The 11,698-nt window shown below is 37.9% G+C and overlaps 1 protein-coding gene across 1 annotated transcript; it reads right to left on the bottom strand.

Moving 5' to 3' along the window:
* Positions 1-5,294: 5,294 nt before the first annotated feature.
* Positions 5,295-10,860, bottom strand: stx19 (syntaxin 19). The gene is made up of 2 exons (XM_084420579.1): positions 10,651-10,860; positions 5,295-7,326 (listed from the first exon to the last, which is right to left on the bottom strand). The coding sequence occupies exon 2, from the start codon at positions 7,239-7,241 to the stop codon at positions 6,357-6,359; it is 885 nt and encodes a 294-aa protein (XP_084276705.1). The 5' UTR covers positions 7,242-7,326; positions 10,651-10,860; the 3' UTR covers positions 5,295-6,356.
* Between the last annotated feature and the right edge of the window lie 838 nt (positions 10,861-11,698).

The following is an 11,698-nucleotide window of genomic DNA, read 5'->3' as shown; positions in this document are numbered from 1 at the left end:
ACCCCTTTAAACATCACCACCTGGGGTCTCATACTCCCATTTATAAAACTGTGCGTAGGAACCTTACTAAAAGTGTACGTGCGCCCGAAAACCAAAAATGACGTACTCAAAAAAAATATTCAGACTTATAAAACCGTTCGTACGCCAGAACCTGCGCAGAATTCACTTTATAAATCCCAGTCAGCGGAAGATTGTGCGCACATGCGTCTCCACCCCGAAATAACCATATATGGAGCTTACAACGCCTAGTTTTACTATGCAGATCCTCATCTGCATATCATTTGGATATGATTATTCATCCACGTGATGACGTTTAACGGTACAAGACACATTACATTAATAAAAATCATGTAGTTATCCTTGCCTTGTTTTTGAATACAATATCAAAAAATACATTTCAAGAGAAAGTTTTTCTCAATCTTTTCCACTGGCTGAATTGTATTTTTAATTGATTTATATTTTTAATGGAAATAGGCCTTGGGCATTATTTGCACGAAACTATTTTCTCAGACAATCTGGTAGGCTATCATGATAAGCAATTATCTCTGTGGTTAAAACATTAAAACACAGCACGCCACAGGAAAAGTGTTCAAAAACATCGCATCCACAACAAATATATATTTTTTTTACTTTTCAGTAATGATTTCATGTTTAAGTGTTGAACTCCATTAATTTGAATGGCATATTTAATCGAAATGTTTATATCAGAAGTAAAACATAGTTTAAATCATTATTTTATTTATTTAAACTGTTATTTGCGTCAGTTTCATTAAATGGCCCAGCGCGGTGGCGCGGACATTTAAGAAGGGATGGATATTTGCTTGGCTTGGTGAGTGAAATTATATTTGTATTATCTTTCTGTATATGTTTAATTTTCTTTAGATTTTCTGTCTAAAAGTGACCAAAAAGACATAGCCTACTCCAGCTCACCATCAGTGTCGCCAAACTGCTCCATCTCCAAAACGTTCGTACGCATGGGTCAGAGTTTGCGTGCAGGTGCGCAAATTTTCCCGTCAAGTTTGTTTTTATAAATCACAACTTATGCGTCGGAAGTGGCGTACGCCTCTTTCAGGGCCTGTTTTGTGCGTACGCAACGGTTATAAATGAGGCCCCTGAACCTCACAGTGAATTGGCTGCTGCCTGCGTTTTTCCACTTGATAGCCCTTGCACGAGTCACCGCGCGAGTGTGAAGCTCATCTTCCATATTGATGAACTTCGCTCTGCTCCGTGCATCTTTGAAAGCGGAACTCCACGCAATTGTTACACACACACACACACACACACAAAAAGAAAAGAAAATAAGAAAAAAAAGACAAAATGCACATCGCCACGCGGAATGAGGGCTTGCGCAATGATTAAGTCATTCCCCCCATTCATTTTTGAAAATGTAAAAATGCAGGACGTTTTTCTGTGAGGGTTGTGTTTAGTGGTAGTATTGTGTCTAGAGGATGTGCTCACTAATGTAGTAAAACAAATATGTGTGTTCACAGATCTTATAATAGTGCATTCTCCTTCAGCTGACCAATATTTAGGGCCCGAGCATGGATGGTGTGAGGACCCTATTGGAATTGCTCTGTTTGCAGATTCGGACTTGTACTTCAGTTATTTCTCAGCAGATGGCAATGTTTTCCAATATGTTTAAACTTGCTGTTTTAAGGTAGGCTAGGTACATACTACAGAGCCTGTGAAGTCACATGTAGGAGAAAAAAAATCAAAGACACGAAAATCTGTGGCCACAGTTTCACGGATTCTAAAATTGGTCTTTCAGTTTTTTTAAATCGCGACCAAGTACCCACAAATTTAAAATCTGCACTCAGATTTATGACCCATAACCTTTGTTTTTTTTTAAATCCATGATTTCAAATCAGTTTGTAGAGAATGTATACGTGAGAGAGTGATCTCTACTGATCTTACGTTATTTAGCTCGTACTCCAAGCATTACAAGCACAGTGACTATGTTTATTTCTGATATCTATATCTGACTGTATCTATTTCTTGTGCGATGGATTTGGTGGTTGACACTAGTTGGTCTTAGGATGTGCGTTGACCTCAGAGAGCCAAATAAAGCAGTGATTGTGGACTCTTTTCCATTGCCACACATGAATGAAATACTCTCTGCTCTAAAAGGTTCTACTGTTTTCTCTGTTTTTTCGACCTGACTAATGCTTACTACCAAGTTTCACTCCATGAGGACAGTCATGACCTCACAGCCTTTATTACTCACTACGGTCTGTTCCATTTTTGTCGTGTTGCTTAGAAATTGGCTTCAGCGACTTGCGATGGATCACGATTAAAACCGTTCCCAGTTATCCTAAAACCATACTCAAAGTTTATCGAGATAATCTCGCGGTAACTAAAGTGCCTATGCTTTAGTCGTGCCCTCAAGAAGTTAGATGATCAGTCTATACAAGTTAATATTCTATTATAAAAATAATAGATTTATTAATTGTATTATAAGTCTATCTTTTGTGGTACTTCTTAAACCTTCTTTGCAATATAACAACAACCCTGTTACATGCTGCCTCTTTGGCTAGGCTATATGATCAAATCAGAACACATGGTAATAATTATTTTATCAAAAAGAATGCTCACCCCTTTGTTTCCTCCAGAAAGGATTTCCTGATCCAGGCAGAAGAAACTGTACTCAAATGATCCAAGGTCCAGTCAGATGATTATAGTAAAAGTTATAACAAACTTTATTAAAATAATCAAATGAAAAGAATACTTGTTACAGATTATAAATGAGTACTAACTAACAGATGTAAAATAGCTAAAGCTGGCAGGCTTCTTGCGTCTAGTAAAAGCTGGCGTACTAGATTTTCTATGGCAAGGAAGAGCAAAACATTTGTTTGCGTCTTATATAGTCTTGAATTCAGCCGAATTCAGGTTCTTCTTTGAATTGCGTTTTCCACACACACATATTGCAGCATAGCTCCAAAAAGCAATTCTAACAGCATCGCCCTAACAGTCTTTGATACTCAACTTGCGCACAAGCTCCAGCATTTCCATTTCTGACATCTCGCTCAAAGTAGGTGGCTTCCTGTTCTGTTGTTTTGTTCCAGAAACAACTGTTGCGTAGAAAATGTCATTCTGATAAGGCATGCTGAGAGGCAGGCTCTCAGACAGACTGCAGAATTTCAGAAGATGATGACCACTGGCTTATCAGAGGTTGAAAATTACCTGGATGACATTATCGTCCACAGACATAACATGTATGCATGACTAAGTACTTTTAAGTGGTCTTACAACGACTAGAAGCTGTTCAATAAAGACTAGTGTACTTTCTGGCAAACCAGCCTGCTGTTCTTAGGTCATACTGTTTCAGCGGAAGGTCTTCTTCCTGATGAATCGTGTATAGGCGATTCAAATTGCCCCAGCTAATTATCTGTCACGTTTGCCCATACCTGCTTCTCCTGCAGATATTGCTGTTGCTCCAGCTCCTGTTGATGATGTTGTTGCTTTTCTATTTGCTGCCTGTAATTCTCTGTCTGCACACTCTGGCGTGTGCTTCAAGTCCTGCTCTGCAAACTTTGTACACAGATTTCCAATAGTTGGCCTCCTTCACCCGAGGAACTGGATGTGGAGTTGTTTCCGAGTTATATCTGCGTCTGGAACTGTCTGTTTTGGACCATTTCATTTTCCAAGCTTACGGCTGATTGCACCTGCTGCTCCTCGATCTGTGCTGGTTTCACTATCCATAGTGCACAAAGGACATCAGGGAGAGGTGAGAACCAAAAAACACCTTCATGATCTCTACTGGTGGCCAGAGATGGATGCTCAGGTTCATGATGATTTCTGCTACGCGTGTCAGCTCAATGACAAAACTGTCAGGTTACAACCCTGCTCCTCTCCAGCTGGTGCCGCTGCCAGATGGACCATGGCAGAAAGTGCCTGTGGATACAGTCGGTCCATTTGACACTGCTGCATCTAACTGCAGGTTTGCTATAACATTAACTGATTATTACAGCAAATGCCCTGAGGTCTCCGTTACTCACACTGTCACTATGGATTCTGTGGTTTCGTTTCTGTCATCAGTCTTCAGCTGGCATGGAATTCTTTGAGTATTGTTACTGATAACAGTGTTCAGTTTTTGTCTGCTGCTTTTCTGGAAGGAAGCAATATTCGTCACCATCGTTCCTCTCTCTACAACATGGCAGGTAATGGTGCTGGAGAGAGGTTAACCATGTGCTCAAACACACTGTCCAAATGGCCATCCAGCAACATCAGCTGTGGAAACCTGTGAAAACTGACTTCTTGCAGGTGTACTGTGCCACTCCACATGCTGCAACTGGTACTTCACCCTTTCAGCTCCTCAATGGCAGGCGCACAAGGCAGTCTATTTTGCCATCTCCTCCTATGTACTCCCCAACTGACATGACTGTTCGCCGAAGGGTTACGTGGCTGCAGCACAAAATTAAAAAGTACACTGATGCTATGCGGGGTACTCACACTCCTTGTTTTCAGGAGGAGGATAAAGTGAGGGTACGGAACCACATGCATGGGATTCACAGAAAGTTCATAAGTGAATTGTATTGTGGACTCCTATTTTGAAAAGGAAGTCAGAACTGTTGATGTTGTACCTGAAGTGTTGTGTAATGACGTAATATGTGCGAGAACGGAAGTTATGAGTAAACAAGTCTTGTGTGCTTTATTGCTGTTTACTAACTCCTGACACATACCACAAAGCTCGGATTTGGACCTGACTGCTGCATATTCATTTTGGCATTGATAGTGTTGCCATAAAAATGCATGAACAGCTCAGAGAAGAAGGTAATGGGTTGCCATCTCTTTATTACTGCAATTACGACATGGTGTGAATGCAGCATAATCTTGTTGTCTTGGTTCATGAGGCACTGTAAAAGGTGGCCGCTGTTTGTTTGTGCCGCTCGATGACTGTCTACAACTCTGCATATAGACTCATGGATCGTGTGACGTCTGCGCAGGCAGGTGTGAGGAGGTATGCAAATACATACGTTGACAGGCAGGTAGGTCATCTTATCATTGTATTCAGACCGAATGCAGTAATTGGACAAAACATTTTTTGGTCCTGAGACTTCCACAGAAGACATATGTATATTTTTTACATATGTAGACCACTTCTATTATTGATTGCTATCAGGATGTGGAGAGAGTTTCCTCCAGTATAACAAAAAGTGTTTGTGAAACACATTGCTTACCCTACCTTTATGTTCCTGTAAGGACTTCCTACTATGACTGTATCCAATTTTTGTCCCTTTAACTCGTACCATACATTCTCTTTGTATGCAACTTAAAATTAAATGAAATAAAAGAATGCATTTTTGAATAATTTATTCATAGTAAGAAAACAAGAATCATGTTCAAGTTTGAACAATATTCAGATGTTTGTTTTTGGAATATTGACACATTTATTTACTTATTTGAAAAATTTGAATATTGGGATTGAATACGGCAAATTTCATGGTCATTATCTTCAAATATACAATCATCCAAAACTTTCTGGGATTTCTGGAATCATAAATATTACAGAACTGAGCATGACTAGTAATATTTCATCAGATAGAAATAGCTCTTTGTGCATTCAAATAAAAATAGCTATAAAATTAAAAAAGTAAGAAAGAGCCATGCAAATTCATTAGTGAAAAGGAATGCAAACCTTTTCATATTTCTCTCAATTATCTGAGTAAACACGGTGGCATTGTTCTGCTTCTATTGCATTTATAAATAATGTTCTTCTCCTTCAATTTCTGTGCAACACGTTTTCTTCTGAAAATGTAGACACACCCAGATACTAGAAATTGTACCGACACCTAATACCTGCTCTGTTGACTCACCAACGTCTTCATTATTCACCTCATCATGAGCCCAACCAGTTTCATTCTAATCAGCTCCAGAGTAACGGCTAATTAACTATGAGCAAATATTAGACTGTGCGTGGTATCATAGTTTGCTAGTCTTATATAATGTTAGCTCAGATATTTGATCAATCTAAAGCATACAAATGACCTATAAACAATAATACTGAAGGGAACAAATAAAATAAAATTTGAACTTCCAAAATGGTTTGGCTTTTTCCACAGTAATAAAATACAAGATAAATGTACCTTTGACTACACCTTACACAATGTGATATAACAGGACATAATAACATCTTGTGAAATCTTTATATAACCACTTGTATTGCATGTCACCACCCCAGCTAAGCCTTCATCGCTACAGAGCCTTCCTTTTTTAAATGTAGTCTAAAAGTGCTTTGTGCCTTTGCTTTTTTATTTTCATCAGACAGAGGTTGACGTCTGCCATTGTATTCAGACCCCAGTTCTTCCCTTGAGAGCACAGTAAATGAGAAACTTTGGCACTGTTTATTTTGCCAGCCGCTATCTGAAACAAGGACAGCAGCAACAGCACAGTCTTCTGAGAGGGTTCTTCTTCTTGTACCTGGCAGCCGTTGTGAACTTCTCCTTTGAGTCTGATACATAGTCTTGTGTCTTCTCCACATTGGCTTGTATGTTCTCGATCTGGTGCCCTTGCTCTTCCACCAGCATGAACACATCTAGAAAGAGATCTCTCAGGTCCTTCATGTTGCTTTCCAGGTTCAGGAGCTCTTTGTGGCGTTGCTCTATCTCTGAGAGCTGGGCACGAGTGATCTTTGCATCGACTAAGATGTTCTCATTGAAGATCTCCCACTTGCCCTGCTCGATCATGCTATCCACCTCCTCTTCGGACACCTCACGACCCGAAACCTCCAGCTGCCGGATGATAAACTGCTTGCATTTGTCCTGCTTGGCCAGGATCGCGTCATTGTGTTGTCGCATTACTTGCTGGAACTGGCGGAAAAGGGCTGAGTGTTGGGCCTTCTGGATACGGGACGTGGCGTTGTCCGGGCCCAGCTCAGCCTCGGTTCGCTTGGCCTGCTTGGAAAGAGCATCTAGCTTTTTATTCAGGCTCTCGGCCAACAACTTGATGTCTCGCGTCATGCTACTCTCCTTTTTCATGATGCTGAGGCGCCTGATGGTGGCCATAAAGTTTCTCTGCTGCTGGCCAAACTTATTGACTTCAGAGTTCAGCTCCTCGATGCTGTCACGGATGTTCTGCGCCTCCTTCAGGAAGTTCTCCAGGACGGGCTCCTCCTCAAAGATCACGGCCTGCAGGCCTATCAGCGAGGACGGGTTCATGTCCTCCTCCTTGTTGAAGGCGTTGTTGTCCAGCATCTTATCGCTGGCCTTCATCCGCTGACGCAACTCCTCCATGCGGTCCTTCATGACTGACCTTGATGGGGAGCAGGTCAGATATGCTCTTAGATTTGAGTGTTGAATGTGTGTAAAATTTCCCTCTGCTTCTCATACCCTGCAAATAACCACAGAAGGCATATTGAGTCACTTGTCTATAAACAACAAAACATTATTGAAATATTATGATTTAAAATGTACTTTAAAAAAAAACGTTGTAAGTTTATAGCCTCGTAAAAGTTTTGAGTTCCCCGATAAGCAAACTCTTACTTAAAAAATTAAGTAAATTTTTTTATATTATATTTCATTTTATTTATATAAAATCAAATATACGAATTTTAGATAAAAATGTTTACATGACCGTGTCCCCTTAGGGGCTCCGTACACCATCAGGATGAAAAAAATAATAATGACAGAAGTATTCCTTGATGTTTTTTTTTTTAAATATGCGAACTATTTTTGTATACTGCAATTTTTACTTTATTTTTGCAGTTTTTACTTTATGAATTATACAAATATTTAGAAATTATTTAAATTTGTGTGTGACAGTGTTAACTTATTAGTATTTATTAGCACTAACATTATTTATATACTATTATATTATTTATTAATATTTTTAATAAGCTTTTTTATATTTTTATATTTTGACTTGATTTTGTTGTGCTTCTGTCATTTTTGTTAGCATTTTTTAAATATTTCTATTTAGCTTTATTCTCATTTCAGTTTTAGTTTGTACTTTTAGTACTTCAATTTCTAATTTTCTTTTACGCTTTAAGTTTTGATTGAATATGTATATTTTATCTTATTTCAGCTTTATTTCAATTAATGAAAGCAATTTTTAAAATATAGATTTAGTTTTAGTCAGTAACAACACTGGTGTGTGATCATGTGTTTTTCTAGTAAAATCACAGACGTCCTGTTGGCAGATGCTTTTCCATGCATTTTGCTTTCAGCTGCAGCTCTCGTGTCAAAGGAAGGATTAAACGAAGGTCTTGATTCCAAACCTGTGCAGTTTTCCCAGTCCACATTTCACTTCTGCACATTCATCACGATCGCTGTAATTTATAATGTCTGTTCTGACACTGTAGGCTACAGAACATGATATATGAGCATTCACAGGAGTTTGCTTCTAAATAACTCACTGACTGGCTTGCTATACGAAAAGTAAGAAGCATGACTGCTGATGTTTTTATCCTTGGTCTAGCCTGCTGGACTGTGGTTTTGGAAAGTGAGCATAATGCCAAGGGGTGGGTATACCGAACTTGTCTGAGGAAAGTAAAATGGAGCACTCCAAATCACTGACTATCCGGTTCCTAGAGGGATTTCACACAGGACAGACTGCAGTTGCATGCGTGTGTGAGAACAGCCCACCCAAGCTCCTTAGGGAGAAAGCTTATGAATATAAGAGTGGCTTTTGTTTTCTGCAGGACATTAATTCTACACACATTAATTCTACTGCTTTGCAAAACATTCTCTAATCCAGTCTTCAGCTTATGTTTGTTTACTGAATTTGCTGTATTGGATCAGAGGTGCCTCTTTGTTTATTAGAGTTTCTTTGCTTTCTATAAGAACCATCAGTTTATGTTCTACAGCTGATATGTTGATACGCAGAGCCGGACAGTAACGGAGTACATTTACTTGAGTACAGTACTTAAGTACAATTTTGAGGGATCTGTACTTTACTCGAGTATCATTTTTGGGGAGTACTCATGACTTTACTCAAGTACATTTGAGAGGCAAATATTGTACTCTTTACTCCGCTAAATTTCTATCCATAACCATGAGTACCCGTTACTTCTAAAAAAAAAAATAATAAAAAAATAATAATAATTCTCGGAAACCCTCAATTTGTTGTTTCCCTCTCAAACGTGATTGGATTGTGCAGGCGTCACTGATTGGGACAGCCTATCAGCAATCACCTTCAGCTTTCCGCCAAAGTCAACTCCATGGTCAGATTTAGATAAAAGACGAAACCATGGACGAAACAATGGATGAAGACGCAGCAGGTCCATCCCGGGAATGTGCCAACCCGTGGCCCCACCTCGCCAGACTATTTCAATTTTCTGAACAAGTTAATGATAGTTTTCGCTTCAAAGTGTTTGCTGTGTTTACCAATGTAAGCACTGTGGCAGTAGTAATGCAATATTTAGAAAATGTACTCTTGTACTCTTGATACTCAATTACTTTTAAAAACAAGTACTTCAGTACTTTTACTTAAGTAGACATCTGACTGTAGTACTTGTACTTGAGTAAAATTTAGCAAGGGGTATCTGTACTTTTACTCAAGTAATGAAGCTGTGTACTCTGTCCACCTCTGTTGATACGTTCCCACTCTGGTCTAACCTCTCCTTTTTGGAAATTAATGATGAATATTGTAATATAATGAAAGACCAAGACTACTGTACTTGTCAGACTGTTTACTCCAGGAACATATCTCAGGGTATAGGTTTATTTATTTTTTTAATTCAAAATCTGTATAGACGCATACATTGAAGCTATTGAACATTTACACCTTTATTTCCCACGAAAGAAAATGTATATAATTTAGCCTACACCGAATAATAGAATATTTAATTACTGGCCATGTGAAAAAGAAATGCATGCACTTGTAGTGTACTTCAAATCCTAAAAGTATATATATATGAAATATGAAATAGTGTACCTAAAGAGAGGTCACTTTCATGACTGTTTCTTTTTTTGTTTGTTTTGTTGTGCTTTTGTACACTTATTTCAATGTGTTGACTAACATACTAAAGCATATTTATAGTACTTGATTATAATTTTAACTGTAGTGTTTTATTCAACAATACGTTTAAAGTTAATGTATTTTAAATGTACTAAATTGCAAGATAAATGTACTAAATTAATATAATGTGTAATTACAAATATATTTAAACATGTGACATTCAAATGTAATTAAAGCTGACATTAAAGTATATTTCAGTTTACCATAAATGCTCATCAGTACTTTCGGAGATACAATTTATCCATATTTCAAAGACAATAGATGTAATTAAGAAACTGTATATTAATATGTAGTTAAGTGGGTCAAAAAATAAAACTTTGGGTCAAAGAAAGTATATTATCATATATATATATATATATATATATATATATATATATATATATATATATATATACATACACATATACACACACACACACAGTCAACATTTGAAGTGGATCAAAAAGTTGTCCTAAGACAAGAACAGTTATTGTTCAAAATTCATGTATAACTTTGATGAAAGGTTTTGATCCAATTCGAATGTTGACTACTGTGTGTATATATGTGTATATAATGATAATTTCTCTTTTCCAAAACTACATTGAGATCTTCCATTGACCTAGAGAGGGCTGAACATTTTATTTAAGAATATTTTATCTGAATCCTGGATATCATGGTTTCTCCCTTCTAAACTGATCAAATAAAGAGAAAGATTACCTGTTATTGCTTTTAATCCCTGGAAGAATGAATATTGCTTCATTTCAATTTGCCCAGATTTTTTGTCAACACTTTTATCTGGCCACGGACTTGTACAGTAGGATCTAAGCCGGACCTGTTGAAGCGTTCAGAAAGTCCTTGGAATTCATCAGAGGCAATTGCAGCTTCCAGGAACACAAATATGTGCTAGTGTTTTCCCTCCACTCCACTGGTGTCAGTTATGTCTATCAAAGAAAAAAAACACACAGACTCCTGGGAAATCTGGTCAAGCCAGTTTAAAGCCACACCCCCAGTCACAGTTAGAAGTCTGTTTGCCCAATGGAGGATGAAGCTTGTTAGGCAGAAGGAGTGTGGGTGACGTGATCGGCTCCCTCTATTGTGTTTAAGACAACAATGAGATCAGGAAGCTGCTTAAATTATTATTGACAAAGCCTTGAAATCCTGAACTACATAAACATGTGCCTATTCTAAAGCCCTCATATTGTATTTATTTCCTAATCATTTCCATTTTAGCACAATAAGGGTTAGTAAAAATAAAAAGAATGTCATTGGCTGGTTTTGCTGCTACATCACGTTATGGAAGAAGGAGGATTGTATGGGTTTGACAGTTTGGCAAACCAGCTCAGAAAGTGTTGCAGGATAGTGTTATAAAGAAAACAGAGAGAACTGTTATTTCTGTTTTTAAATATTTCAATGTTTTAAAGACAGTAATGGATATAGGGGCCTACAAATGTATTTAAACATGTTCAGATAGAGTGATTAGTTAATTGGGTTAAGAGAACTGATACACGATCGGGTCAACAGAATGACTCACAATGGTCTGTGTTTGTCCTCAGGCTGGTGCAGGAAACAGAGCAAAGTGACACATCAGCGGGTCGCTGTCCTGAGTAAAGCCTGTGACTGAAGATGCTGCTTGTAGATGTAAGTGTCTAATCATTAGTAATTGTTGAATAAGCTATGCATTAATTTTTGATAAAAACAAACAAACAAACAATTGTATTACATTAATTAAAATCTAATGAGAATCACCACCAGAAAAGAATGAGAC

This window comes from Rutilus rutilus, assembly GCF_951802725.1.
Source record: "Rutilus rutilus genome assembly, chromosome: 10".
Taxonomy (NCBI): Eukaryota; Metazoa; Chordata; class Actinopteri; order Cypriniformes; family Leuciscidae; genus Rutilus; species Rutilus rutilus.
Note: the sequence above shows the minus strand (reverse complement) of the source record. Positions and strands in the feature narration are given on the sequence as shown.

What these genes read in the sequence shown, in the direction of transcription:
- stx19 (XM_084420579.1), bottom strand. Translation starts at nt 7,241, where the DNA reads ATGAAGGACCGCATGGAGGAGTTGCGTCAGCGGATGAAGGCCAGCGAT.